This window comes from Cicer arietinum, chromosome 7 (assembly GCF_000331145.2).
Source record: "Cicer arietinum cultivar CDC Frontier isolate Library 1 chromosome 7, Cicar.CDCFrontier_v2.0, whole genome shotgun sequence".
In the NCBI taxonomy this organism is placed as follows: domain Eukaryota; kingdom Viridiplantae; phylum Streptophyta; class Magnoliopsida; order Fabales; family Fabaceae; genus Cicer; species Cicer arietinum.
In genome coordinates, this window is record NC_021166.2 from 59190846 (window position 1) to 59205922 (window position 15077).

The 15077-nt window shown below is 29.0% G+C and overlaps 1 protein-coding gene and 1 long non-coding RNA gene across 5 annotated transcripts; one reads left to right on the forward strand and one right to left on the reverse strand.

The window, feature by feature from the left end:
• Positions 1 to 3556: 3556 nt before the first annotated feature.
• Positions 3557 to 4589, reverse strand: LOC101511390 (uncharacterized). Its single transcript, XM_004510242.4, has one exon. It carries the CDS (start codon positions 4377 to 4379, stop codon positions 3786 to 3788), a length of 594 nt encoding a protein of 197 aa, XP_004510299.1. The 5' UTR covers positions 4380 to 4589; the 3' UTR covers positions 3557 to 3785.
• A 6031-nt stretch (positions 4590 to 10620) lies between these two features.
• LOC105852576 (uncharacterized) lies at positions 10621 to 14791 on the forward strand. Of its 4 annotated transcripts, none has more exons than XR_003474285.1 (3): positions 10718 to 12230; positions 12373 to 12475; positions 12556 to 14791. It is a non-coding gene; the product is annotated as an uncharacterized lncRNA (long non-coding RNA). The 4 variants fall into 4 exon arrangements; XR_012161356.1 differs by having other exon boundaries at positions 12666 to 14791; XR_003474284.2 differs by having other exon boundaries at positions 10621 to 12475.
• Positions 14792 to 15077: the final 286 nt, after the last annotated feature.

The following is a 15077-nucleotide window of genomic DNA, read 5'->3' on the forward strand; positions in this document are numbered from 1 at the left end:
TTTTAAATGTTATAGATTTAAATTTGTAAGTTGTCGATTTGATAGTTATGAGTTTGAAGATCATAAGTTTAATGAATTTTATGGATTTTTAGATTGAATGAAATAAAAATATTCTGAGTTTAAAGATAAGTAGGATGAATGATATGACAAAATTTAATATACGAATATTTTTTAGTAGAAATTAACGGAAAAAATCAATTTAACTAAAAGAGTATAGTTAAAAGACTAAAATACAACAAAAAATAATTAAAACACTCAAGTAAAATCAAAAAATAAATTAAAAGACTAAAAAAATAATTTAATTTTATATTTTATATGGAAACTTTACCTCACACTAAAGATATTTTTGTTTCTATATTTTTCTTAGCAATACAAATATATTTTTGCCTATTTATTTTTTGTTTTGATAATTTCTTCTTTCATTTGTCTTTCACTTTATGTTGTTTTCATTCATCTTAGATTTTTATTTCTTTTTTGCATACGATATATATTACACACATATCGAAATATCAATTTTATTTCACTTTATTTTTATATAACAACATACATCTATATATGATTTTGTAAATTTTGACATTTAAAACTTATTTAAAGTAGTCGTCACTTTCATTTGGTTGACAACTATGTTGATGTATTAACTTACATCAGCTTAATAAAAATTTGTACAAGAAATAGATTCATTATAAATATAATAAAAATAGATTCGTTATAAATATAATAAAAGATTCGTTAGAAATAAACTCATTTTTATGGAGGAATTGTTGGAATTTTGTAAACATACTAGAAAAAATCATTTAAATATATATTAACTTAACAATAAAGAGTAAAGTTATATGCATGGTAATTTTGTTAGGACAAAAAATATATCATATTATTTACTTATAGAGACTAAAAATTTATAAAGACTAAGAATATATTTAAATTATAGTGATCCGTTGCTATGTATGCTAATCATTACACATATATCTTACAGTTTGTTATGGTCATTCTAAGGCCCAAATTAATAAAATAAGAGTTTGACATCACAACAAAACTATGATTTTTAAATTTATTTAGCCTAAAATAAAATAAAATTAATTATAACAACTAAAAGGCATCACAAATATAAAAATATGCAACAATTAACCTACTTAATTACAAAATTTTATACATCAAAAGCAAGAAACATAAAATTTTAATCAAATTATCATAAAATAGTATCATTAGCATTAAAATGTCTATATTTTTCTTTTTATCAAAGTTTTGCTTTAGAGTTTGCTATAAATCTCAACAAGTATTGAGTCAAAGTTACTTTGTGTAATGTTTTAAAATATCATCTTTATATTGATTACTTATTATATTTTTAATCATATAATTATATAAAGTCTTAAATATAATTTTGTTTAAAAATTGTAATCGTTATTTTTAAAATATAATTTTTTTTTGCATCGCATGGGTATAAAGTCTAGTACATCTTAAAAATTTTAACTTTTTTTTATAACTTACTTTTTAAATAAATAAAAAAATAATAAATATTGTCTGTAAAAAATATTGTGTGAATTTATTTTTTTAACTCGCCGTTTAAGAAAATGAGGGTTTAATAATTCAAAATTCAATTATAAAATAAATAAAATATAATAAATAATTATTTCATTCAGGTTTCAAACTCATATTCTTTTAAACGATTTATCATTAAATAACACTCATTGTCTAATTGAATCCACTTATGAATTTTAATGGAAAGAGATAAGTAAAATAAGAATTTCACGACGTAAAGAAAAAACTATAGTAAGCTAGAAAGCGAAAAGAAGTAAGAAATGCAATAGGTAATTTAATGATGAAGGAAGAAGGTGAAATAGAAAGAAAAAAAAAACATAAAGAGGTGTAATTAAGGAGATGAAATGTGAAATACAGATATGTAGTATTACTTTATAAAAAAAATATGTCTGTATAGGGTAACAATGCTAATTTTGTTACTTGCCCAATAATTTGTGAGTTCACGTGTAGGCGTGGAAATTTTCTTTCTTGGCAACCAACTTAAGAAGTTGAAAAGTGGTATCTTATAAAACTTAAAAGAAAGTTATTGAGTGACAAAAACAAAAGCAAAAGCAAAAGATGAGAAAATTAAAAGAAGCCATAGTTGAGAAAGGTAACAATATTTTTTTGGAGATGGGCCAGCTATGGTTTCACTTTGATAGGTTAGTGGAATTGTATGAAGACAATGTAGTGGGGTATTGTCCTTAAAGCCAATTTAACTTTAAACCAAATTTGGGTCACCAATCACATACAATCAAAAGCCTTAGGTTCAATTTTAGCACAAATACATACTTCAATAATTTGCCACCAATTATGGTCATTATACATTTGGAGCGCGTTATTATATAGTACTAATATATATACGGCAAGTAAGCTAATTTGATTAAAATAATAAACACTAAAAGTTACATTCAAAAGTTATGAGAAAAGGGGGAAAATAATATAATTTTTTTTTAACTTTAATTCTTAAATGAATGAAATACTAATAATTTAGAATTCAGTTGAGATGTAAGTGAAGTATGAGTAAAAATTCAAATTCGATTTCTCTTAAACGACTTGTCTTTTAATCACTTAAATCTAATTATTTAATTTAAGAGAAATTAAGTTGAAGATAATGCATAAATAAAGAGAAATTTAAAGAAAATAGAATAAGGTTTCAATCAATTAAGCAATTAGTGAAAGAAAAAAAAATTGACTTATTGATTTGGACTATCGATTTTTATTTTTAAAAAAATTATAAAAAAACGGTAAATTTTTTGCATATAATTGTTAGCGTCTGAATTTAAATCAGATATATTTTATATTATCTAATAATATCGACAATTTCTACTTCAATTATATCTGTCTATTTTTTAATTAGAGTTGTAATCCTTTTCTAAGTTTTTTATATCTTAGTCATATTGGTCTATTTTTTTAATTGGAGTTGTAATCCTTTTCTAAGTTTTTATGGCAAATGAGAATTTTTGTTTGTAGCGTATTAGAGTAAAGTACTCGTTGTACTCCCTTTCTAGATAAATTTTGCTTAAAAAATTTAAAAGATTAATGAATAATAACTATATTATATATTATATGTGTAAGGAAAAAAGAAAGAAAGCTTTATGAACAAATATCTGCAATGTACTGGAATATGCTAATTTTTTATATAAGAAAATTGAATATGCTATTAAAGTATTAATCCTAAATCATAAGATTCAATATTCTTTTGAGTAATTATTATAAAATAAAAATTAATGAGTACCAAGGTGTGTACGTTCAACAGTGTACCTCTCGGGAAGATTCGACAATCGTACTCCACAGTTTGTTAGGATACACAAAATCTTTCATTTTTATAATTTCAATTAATAAATGAAAAATATAAACACAAGCCCATTTATTTAATTTTTTAATATTTCATGTTTTCAAGAGTATTATTAACGTAATTTCAAATCAGAAATGGCTTCCTAAAAATTATTATACACAGATCCAAAAGACTTAATTAAAAGAAAACTAAGTTATATAAGTATGATAGAAATTGATCAACCGAAGAGAAAGAGGGATCAAGTTAATCACACTTAATTGTAATAATACTTTATTTTTATTTTTTAATATATATAAGAAACAAGCCAACAAATTAAGCATAGTACAAAATTAAGTCCTCAACATAATTAACATGCATCCTCTCCTAAGCTTCCACAAAGACACAAAACTGAGATTATCCAAAACTACTAATTGGCTTGACGTACACAATCATAGCAATTAACATTAATTAAATGTTAAGAAACAAGACTATATTAATCTTGCTTCCTCAATTGTGTGTAGAATCTCTTTATGAACGCTTCCGCCGCCTTGTCCACCTCGGCCTCCGTGTCGGTGTCGTGCAACGGGAACGGCGAGTCCGTCACCCTCAATTGCCTCACATTAGGAGTCCGGCCGAACCCCGGCAGTGCCGGGGAAGCCTCCACCATCACTTCGCGGTTATTTACCATGTTTTCCAACACAACCTTAACAACATTAACCGCCACAGTTTCTTCTTCGAGTGTGTGAGGTGCATGAGCACACGCGAAAAAGTTGTTGTGGCGGTTTCGCTTGTTGTTGTTAAGGGCAAATATGTAATTTGGTGTGTTGCTACAGCTAAACTCATACTCCCTTGTGGTAGAGAATTTTTGGGTTGTGTCGTTGTTGCGGCGGCTTGAGGTGGAGCCACCGTGGTGGTGAGGGAACATGAGGTTGGTGATGGCTTTTCCGGCGAGTTTGCTACGGCGTTTGAGCATCATGTTGAGATCCATCATTAGTTTTCCCTTTGATATGCCTTTTCTTAACATGAATAAGGCCACACGTATCATGCTCCACATTCTCTTTGTTATTATTGGTATGTTGTTTTCCATTTTCTAATAGTTTTTACTTGGTAATTGGAATTTTTATTAGAAGGAGAGAAAGAGGTAGCTAGAGAGATTTTTTTTAGGGAGAGATAGTGAGTGAGAGAGAGAGATATAAAGATTGAGTCACAAAGGAATGGGTTGAAGAGGAAGGGTAATGTATGAATTTATATATGTGAATGTAGTGGGGAAAAGGAGGGGAAGAGAAACGTGGTTTTTTGTGTGTTTGAATAAACCTCCCTAGAAATTGAATAACCCGTGGGTACATAAGATATTTAGTGCTATACTTTAGTTCTAGCTTTTTATTTTTATTTCATTTTATTCAATTGACTATGATTGGTGGGTGGAGTTGCCTTAAGAGGTTAGACTTGAACCTCACGTGAGATTGTGAGAACTCTCACGTGACTTTTAAAAATTGTGGACGAAAATTCGTAATGGACAATGCTTTTTAAAATAATTAATCATGCAATTAAAATGTGTACAAATTTAACCTAAAAAAAATTAATATAAAGATTAATCATATTTTTTTTGGGAATTGATTATTCTCGCGAGATAATTTTACCATAAATCATCACTAATGATTTTGATTGTTTGAATAACAACAAATTTTCTATTAAATGACTATAATAAAACATTTCTCCTTTAATATAAGTAATACACATAACCAGTGGCGGAACTTGAGCGAAAAATTTGGGGTGGCCGACATAATTCACTCTCACAAATTTTCCTCATGAAAAAAAGAATCAATTCTTCTACTCTTCTACTCTTCTTAGTTCTCACAAACTCATTTAAATCAATCAATTCAATAAACATAAAACATCTTATATTCAACAAAAAAAAAAAAAACTTTATAAGACAAAAAAACTCAAACAAAAATGCAACAAAACTCAAACACCTTGTGTGCAAAAAAAAAAAACTCACACACATAAAATCAAACACCTTATGTGCGACAAAAAAAATTCAAACACTTTATATTGACATAAACTCAAACACCTTATGTGCAACACAAAAACTCTAAACAAAACTCAGCTAATTAAAACTCCAAATCAAAATTTCAAACTCCAAATCAAAACTCTAAACTCAACAATAACAATATAAGCTTTAAATTTTATTCTAACAAAAATCAAACCTAACAAAAAAACACTAATTAACAACAATCAGCAATAACAAAATAGAAATTCGAACATTTTGAACAAAGCAGCAACGAGATCTAGAGACAGATGACTGATGAGGTTGCGGCGAGTAGAGAGGGAGCGACGAATGGCCACGGACAGAGGCAGTCAGGCAGACGAACGATTGGCCGCAGCGAGCGATTTCGCGAGCGAGCAGACGAGCGATTTCGTAGAGAGACGACCGCACGTTTGTCTTGATTCATGAATCTGATTATGGAGGAGGGAGAGAGGAAGGCTGGAATTTGTAAGCAAAAGGGAGAGAAGGAGAGAGGAAGGCTGGATGGAAGAGAGAGGAAGAAAGAGAAAACTGAATTAGGTTTAGGTATGTTTGTAATTTTTTATTTTTAAGATGGACATTTTAGTCATTGTGCCTATAAATTTTTTTTTTTGGGGTGGCCGCGGCCCCCTTAGTCCCAAGGAAGCTCCGCCCCTGCACATAACCGTGGAGAGATTTTGCATGATATATCACTGCTATATTTTTTTACTCAATAATCATGGATACATCATTAACAACCATATTTCAATATTTTTAATATATATATATATATATATATATATATATTGAATTATTTTTCTTAATAGATTAAAACACCTATTTTTTAAAATAAAAAATCATAATAAGATATTGACCCATTCATGAAGAAGGGCCCAAAGATAATGGCTTTAGCAGCCTTACCCAATGACCGGCATTGTATGTAGGCTTATCCATCGTTTTAAATAAGAGTAACTTTTAGAAAGTTAGCTTTTGTACTCTCTCAATTAAACTTCTACCTTTTAATTTGTTCAAAATCTAATATTATCCTTAAAAATTTCATTTATGTGAGTGGTAAAAAAAAATTACTTCAAAATCTCACCCCTTCAACTAAATTTTCAGTAGGTAATTTTTCGTAATTAAATTTCCGATAGGTAACGGAAATTTGCTCATTGAAATTTCCGGTAGTTAAAATTACAATACCAGAAATTTGCTCATTAAATTTTCCGGTAGTTAAAATTACAATACCAGAAATTTCAAATTTCCGGTAGCTAGCGGAAATTTCAAAATTTTGAAAAATCCAGTAGTTATATTCCTTCACTGGAAATTTCTGTTTTTTAAAATTTCCAGGAGTTAATATTCTGACCTAGGAATTTCAAACATCCGATAGTTGTTAATTTTTTTTTTTGAAATAGGGATGGAAAAGACACAACCAGTATTTATAGATTTAACTGAAGCCTTCACAATTGATCAAATTTTTGAGTCACGAGAAGCTATCATATCATGGGCAACTGATCTAACGTCGTCAAGAGTAATAGTCATTTCACCAAATGGCAGGTGAAATGAGTTAGTCTCTGCGTGCCATCTCTCAGCAAAAGCAGAAATCATATTACCGTCAATCATGTGCAAACTACATCTTCTGAGATGACGTAATCCAGATATATTAATCTAATAATCTATCTGAGCATGTAATATATATATGATATCAATGAATTTGTTTTGCTTTTTGCCATTTGAAACAACTTTCAAGACACGTCTATCCTGTTTAATTAAAAATAACACACAATAATTTATAATCTAAATATACAATTATATATTAAAGATTCCATATTTAAATATACAATTAAAAATCACACACAATAACTTATAATCTAAAATCAACTTTGTAATAACCTATACTACAAATATATTATAATATATAAAATAAATTATTTACTAACATGTCCATTCCACACATTTATTGCAATATGGTGCTCGTAATCCTTAAGGACAGAAAAATCATAAGGACCTCTATGAAACATGGGTTCTTCAGGTTGGTGATGATGACCATGTTCATCATCAAACTGGTGTTGTTGATCATGTTCATCATCAAACACATCATCTTGATGCGGCTGCTGATCCTGTTCTTCATCAAACACATGATTTTGTTGAAACTCACGCGTCTGCATTTCTTTGTTTCTCTTTCTTTTTTTTTCAACTGCAGCTCTCCTATTTGATTGTGTAGGAGGTCGAACTCGAGAATGATCAACGTTTGTTTTTCAACGACAAATGAAATTTTCGGAAATGCCATCCAGAAATTTGAATTTTCGATATTGAAAATAAGTAATGGAATTTTCAAATTTCCGGTGAATACTCCGAGATATTTCACTTTTGAAATTTCCGGTGTTCATTTTTAACTATCGGAAATTCCGTTCTTCTTGAAATTCCCGGTAAATTTATTTTTTTCTAAAACTTACTTTTCCAGAAATATCAAATTGGGGGGTATAATTGTTTTGATTTTTTACTTATTTAGATTTTTACTGATTTGATAAAGATATTTTTGGTATTTCATAAAAAAAAAAATTTAAACAGGGAGTAGAGGTTTAATTGGGGGTAAAAAAACTATCATTCGTAACTTTATAGTTGACCAAAAAATAAATTCAATAGTGACTCTTTTATTGCATCAATCTTACTATTTTTTTTTTTTTTTGTTACGGCCTACTAGTCACTCTATATTACATAAATAATTTTCGATCATTATAATCAATAAGTAATGAATAATAAAGGTTTTTCAATCCCCTAAATTTTCAGAGAAGAATACAATTTTTTTATTTTAAAAAAAGAGAGAATAATACAATTTAACAAGAAAATAATGTAATTTGGTTGACCTTTACTGATTTTGCTTTGATCAATATTGATGTGACGTTAATTTTTTATGATTATGTAGAATATACAATTTATTTTAATTTTTTTAAAAAAATTTCACATCATTTTTTTTTTAAATTATTAACTCATTTTTTTTTAAATGGCCAACTCTTTTATTTTTAATATTGTCACTTCATTTTATTTTATTTTTAAATTGTCAAGTGATCTATTTTGTTGACAATTTTTTTTTATAAAAGATAAATGGCTTAAATATAACTTTAATTATTTATCTCTTATTTAATATTTATTTAGGTCTTATATATATATAATTTCTTTTGATCATTTATCTTTTGTTTTAGTCATTTATCTTTTACTTAATAATCTTTTTATTCTTTTATCTTTCGCAAAATTATACAATTTTATCATTTTATTAAGAACTAAAATAAACATTATGTAAAAGATAAATGACAAAAATGAATAAAAAAGATAAACGATTAAAATGAATATTTCATAAAAAATAAAGGACCAAAAGTATATTATAGCCAAATTTTAAAAAGTGAAGTGACAATATTAAAAAAAATGAGTTGGAAAATTTAAAAAAAAAATAAATAGACAAACAATTTTTTATTAAAAAATAAAATAAATAAATTGTATATTTCATATAATCATAAAAAAAAATATAGCAATACATAAACATTGACCGAATCAAAATTAAGAGGTAAATCATTTATAAATAAATGACTAAAATTAAGAAAATAAAATTATAATTTTGAAACTAAAAAAAATTAAAATTGTCAAATATAAAACTTAAGGGGCCAAAAATATATTTTAGCTATTAAAAATAAATTGTAAGTGGAGTCAATGTGCCAAGGCAAAACAATGGTCTATAGTAAAGAACTTGATGCCACGTACCCACATTTTGAGAGCTATTTTATCTTATGTTTCGATTTTTTTTTTCAAAAAAATTACTCGTTTAAAAGTATATATAAGTCGGAAAAAAAATGATATTTTGGTTTGAAAGTACACTCGAATTACATACTTTAATGGATTTCTTCAATAAATAAGAAATATATTTTTTACATTGAGTTGACCGAATTCCTTCAATAAAGGTGGAATTGGTAAGGGAAGAGCAAGTAGGAAACTTCGTGTAATCGTAACGTCTAACCTACCTTACTATGGACTAATATCTCTCAAGTAAATCGCGCTTGAGCAATCTAGTATACAAATTTTTAGAAAATTTTGACTGTTATTATATAAATTTATATATATGGTTAAGTATATGATTCATGTTAATAACAACAATACGAGTTTTAATCCTACTAAGTTACTTATGATTTTTAAGAATTATTGATGAGAGGATTTTTTTCATACTTAGCATACCAAGTATGGTCGGGAACATCTCAATTTTTATTTATTTTATGTTACTGAGTTTTACGACTCACTACATTGTTGTTATTGTTGATGGGGTGATGTTTCTAAATATTTAGCATTGAAGAACTCACGAATATATTTGAGTTGTTCCTCAACTTTTTAATGGAGAGTTAAGTTACAATATCAAATTACAATTTGAGACATAGTCTTAGGATTTATTTCTTTTCCATGAGTTTGTAATAGTTATGTATTTTAGTTAATAGGATTTTTTTTTTATTAACTTAAGATGATTCCTCATGGCTTGGAATAAAATAAAGGTGTGGGTCAAATTTTAATTTTTTTTTAAACCTCACAACTTGTTTTATTGTAAAAGCTTTCATTGAAACATGATAATTTCAATTATATTTTTTAAAACCTTTTTAATAATTTAAGGGGTGGCATTTAGGGACCTTCAAATTAGTTAAACCATAATAAAGTTAAACAATTTTTTATTTAAAACAAAAAACAATGTTTCAGCATATAGAACTAATGTGTTTAATTTTAAACACATAACATCTTGTTTGTTGTAAAAAAAAAATCTTTAAACTAAAATTAACAACCTTTTAAAATAAATTTGTTGTGTAAATATGACAGTGGGGACGGACGGTGTACTTGCATCTTTTTAATAAATATCAAATATCATATTTTTTTAAGATAATTAGTAGAAATTTAATTAGTATATATATAGTATAACTAAACTACTTTTAAATAGACATACAATGACATCTACATTTATACATTTGTATAAGCAACCGTACACACGCATAGTAGTGATAAAACTGTAAATAAGTGACAAATGTGAGTTTTACTAAGGTAAATGGTGTAGGCGTGGATAAAAATGCTTGAAAATTAAATTATATTTTAAGGTGATATAACAATCATGCATTGAGTATTTTTTGTATTCACGTTGTCTCATGATAGTTTTGTCATTACAAACTCTACTTTATATTTTTTACTTTTTAAAGGGTTTTATTTATTATTTAAATTTATATATCATTTTAATTTTTTTCTCATAAATAAAACAAATAATAAAATAATTCATGATTTATTTTGGCAAACATGTTAAAATTTTAAAGTAAATAAATTAATGATATGAATTTTAATTAGTTTTAAAAAAATGATATATTAGATGCTAATCAATCGTGTATTGATACTTTATTTTTAACTAAAGTGATTGGATTCCGAAAAATTGAATCTTGTTATTATGATTTGAGTTGTTTGTGCGAAACCTAATAGCATATTATTATAAATAATAGATTGAAGAGAAGGTAAAGGTGTGATTGGAGATAGAGAGGAAGAACGAAGAAGATGGGAAAAGGTCGGCCGCGAGTAAAACCTACACCTAGACGTCCTCGATGGAAGAAAACTAGTTATCGGGATATGATCGAGGCACAAGCATTACACTATGGACCGCGTCGAAGTTGGCGTGGAATTAATGCCAATAAGGTTCCCCTTCTCGATTTGAAAGCTATGTTTACCCTTGAGAAGAAATCAACCACTTCTCTATCGGATTCTCAAACTGTAACTTCTTCTGAAACTGAGTCAGTTGTGGAGGACAATTCTGTTTCTCACTCTCATTTGGTTAAGTGTTCCAGCTCTACTGCTAAGGTCGTCAAGGGTGGGAAAAAAAGAATGGCCGAACGTATTCGAAAAAAAAAACAAAAAAAGTCAATTGTGACTTGTGAGTAGGGTCTGCTCTTTTGTACTGCAGGAAATTTTATTATTATCTTAGTTTCTTTTTTTCTTTTTTTTTTATTGCCATCATGTTAGGAGCATAGCTCCAGCCATAGTCTTTTCCTTTTTCTCTGCGTTTGGGGCCTATTGACTTATATTATCTATCCAAAGTTGTGTTTTTTATTTATGTTATGGAATAACTACATCACCAATCAATTTCGTTTTACTTTTTTTATCTTAATATGCGATATAAATAATGATAATTGCAACCTAGATTGTTTGAAACTTATGAGGCAATACTAATACTAATACAAATTAAATAAACCCTTTCCATTATTTTGGTTTATTTATTACTGTTTTTAACTTAACATGGACTTGTAAATCATAAGGAACCACCATTAACAATGATTTCTGCCAAGTTGATATGCACACGATTGAACAGGAATTATCACATGCAATGCTGCAGTCAAATTATGCACATTACTCACATATTACCAAAACAGAAGAGATTTTGTACAGAAAAAAAGTGTTCCTATTTACATTTTCCCTAAAGTATCTCACCCTTTGCTTCCATGTTCATATCCTATGACATAACTTTCATTTTTACCAAATGGTTGTCGTTTATAGACACGATGTGGATAGATTTTCAATTTGAGTGTTGTTCAGGAACTAGGAAATTATTTCTCTGATGCAGAAAACATCTGTTTCCCTTGTTTCTTTGCATGTTTCAGTCTAAACTCTTAGATATTCTTCAACATTCAAATATTACAACTGATTACACAATCTAATGATGGGTCGAATCAGTTTATTGAAGGAGTGAGCTAGGTACATTGCAGGCCCTATAAGGACCAGGGGTGCAATGTAGAATTTGATATAGGACTAAGGACTTAAATGATATGTGCAGAATTTGGTACTATTAGCTAAGTGTTCCTGTTGCATTATGAAGGGGAAAGCTGCAGACCTTTGAGCTGGAGTCTTCGATAGAGCTCTCCAGAGCACTAAACTAAAGTACCTACTTGACAATAACAATTTTCACTAACTAGTTATCTATGACATTTCTTTTAGTCTAAACACAGAATATCTGTTTGTAGATAATGATTGTTATTTCATGATAGTGTAAATGTGATTCAACTTCTAATGATATTGTCAGAGAAAAACTAGGAAGCTAGAGAAGTGAGTCAGGTTTGAATTCATTGCAAGAAGACAAAGTTGTTCTCATGCTCGGCATATAATTGTCTGCCTTAGACATTCAGGTAGATAATTTTTGTTAGACTTACATACACTCATTATTATATCATTTACTTCACAATTATATACATTTGGGAAATTTCAGGTTGTTTATGCATTACAATGCATAGTTGATAGGGAAGAATGCAACATTTACATTTTGCAGCTACATCATGTTCTAGAATTGTGTCTGAGATGTTTTTTTACTCTTTGAAGGTACAGTGAATACAAACATATCCGGTTAAAATCTTTAGACTACTACTAGTAACAAACTTCCTTTATTGGAAGTGTTTTCTGTTAGAGTATGTTCTTGGAGGGTTTATGAGGGGACCTAGCCTTTAAATTTATTGGAATAAAAGATCTGGTTCAAGGGTTACTATCTGAAACTTAAAGAAGAAAAGGGATGCTAGTCCAAAGAGTGGGGAAAATGGAATAAAGAATATTGGGCAATGTCTTATTTACTCTTGAGAGACTTATGCGGAGACAAAGTAAAGGTAAGTGGAGCCAGATTCAAACGAATATTACTAAGTTTGGACAAAAAATAACTAAAAATGGATACCACAAAGTACAAATGTGAATCTCTAAATCAACACTTGGAGCATTCTTTGCAATCAAAATAAAGAGGGTCATATGCCATTGTCTCGTCTTTATCTTTATTTTTATATTGAAGTGGTGATTTATTTGACAATTGACACATAATATTACAAGCTAGATTGTTTATGTTTCTTTTGGATTCTTCATGAGCTGCTACATTGAGTTCAATTGTATTGTTGTGTTTGTTGTTTCGAAACTTTTGATATCTGAATCTTCCATTGCTTTATCCTGTTCAATTATAAGTGTTTTGAAATCAGGTTTTAATTCTTGGGGAAAATTGCTGATTTCGCGTTTGCTTACTTTATCAAGGAATATATTAGTTTTTGCTTTCAATCCACTCAAGGCCAGTGATTTCATCTGAAATTTTTATTGTTGGTGCTGTTAAAATTTGTTATGTGTGCAGAATTTGGTTTGCACAATGTGAAGAGAATGTGTTGAATTTGATTTGCCGGTAAACTGTTTGCTTTATGTTCTGAGTTAAAATTGCTAAGACACGAGTATTCATGCTGATGTTCCTAGCTCTGGTTTGAGTTACTTTGATGTTGGTGCTGCTCATAAACAGTTCAATTTGTCCGTTTTGAAACTCTCCAGAATGTGTCTTTGTCGGGTTAGCGTAGAAGTCCAGGTTGATTTGGAACCCAAATGGGTGGTAATGGATCTTTGGCGGTGGTTTGGGTAATTGGAGGGGAATGCAATGTCAGAGAAGAAGAGACCATCACAGTAAGGTGTGTCGGCGGCGCCATGAAAGGGAACATCATGTGTCAAAATTGTAAGACCTAATTTGGTCCTGGTAAACGTAACCCTCTCTACTTCCTCCTTACACTACAACCCTATTTTTCTTGCTCTCTCTTATTGCTGTCTACTATTTGAATTTTGAAGGGAATTGACCACCATGAGTATGGAACACACTCAGGTAGCTTTGATCATCTTCATTCGTCCTCTTCAACTCTTTTTCTCTCTCAATTTATTGTTATTGCTTACTGAATTAATTTTTATTTGTTGTATCTTTTGCCTTCTTTGAACTTTTTCAATTGGAAATTTGTTACTGAAATTTGAAAATGTTAATAGTCCAAATCAAGTGCGGCTTCTTCCTCTCTCTTAGTGCTGGTTTTCCCGTCTCCATCGGCTACTAGATTTGCTTGAAGGTCTACAACAACAGAACTCACTCTTTCTAATTCTACCCTTTATACATATTTCTTCCTTCTATCGTCACAGGGAGTATCTCACTATGGTAGCAGTGGATTGTAATAGGCCCCATATTCTGCTACAGGGAACAATGCATTTACACAATGGAGAAAGAGAAATCAAGTTTGTATTAAGCAATTGTATAAGAGTAGCATTACACTAGTTTATTATACAGACAGAATTGACAATAGGCGAAGGGGAAGAATACTGCAGAAGAAAATAGAGAACAAAGAAGGTTAAGAAGAGGAATTGAGTGCTTTGTTTGTACAAAAAGGTGGCTCTTGCTTTGAGAATCAACCGTGTTTTATAGCAAGGGAAATCTTCTTAGCATTCATGAGAAAAGAGATTGTGAGGGTATTACCGTATTACATAGTAGTGACCACTTTTCTGCTACTGTTTACCTGTGGTGTGAAATCACCCGTAACTTTTGTCTTTGGTTTTATGAATATGTGCATGTGTTGTTATCTTAATCTCTTTAACATATCACTATACAATATGATGTCTTGGATCAATGTAATAATCAAGTTATTTCAATGCAATTTGCAAATTTTCTCATTGTAAAATGTTGTACTTTTAATTCTTGGAGTCAATCACATTACTTGTGTGTATTTTCTCATTGTTGTTGTAGATATCACTTTCATCTGTGTACCAAATTAGTAGTGATTGTATTGTAGTTAGGAATTTCTATCCTTTTATGCCAAATTAAAATGTGGCTATGTGTTTATTCTATTGATAAAATTATTGTTATATGTGTGTACCTATGCTCATAATTACGTGTTAATGTATACTGATGATGACTAATGAAGTAACGATGAAGTTGTGATTTATATATTTGTATTTGAATTCTCT

What these genes read in the sequence shown, in the direction of transcription:
- LOC101511390 (XM_004510242.4), bottom strand. Translation starts at nt 4,379, where the DNA reads ATGGAAAACAACATACCAATAATAACAAAGAGAATGTGGAGCATGATA.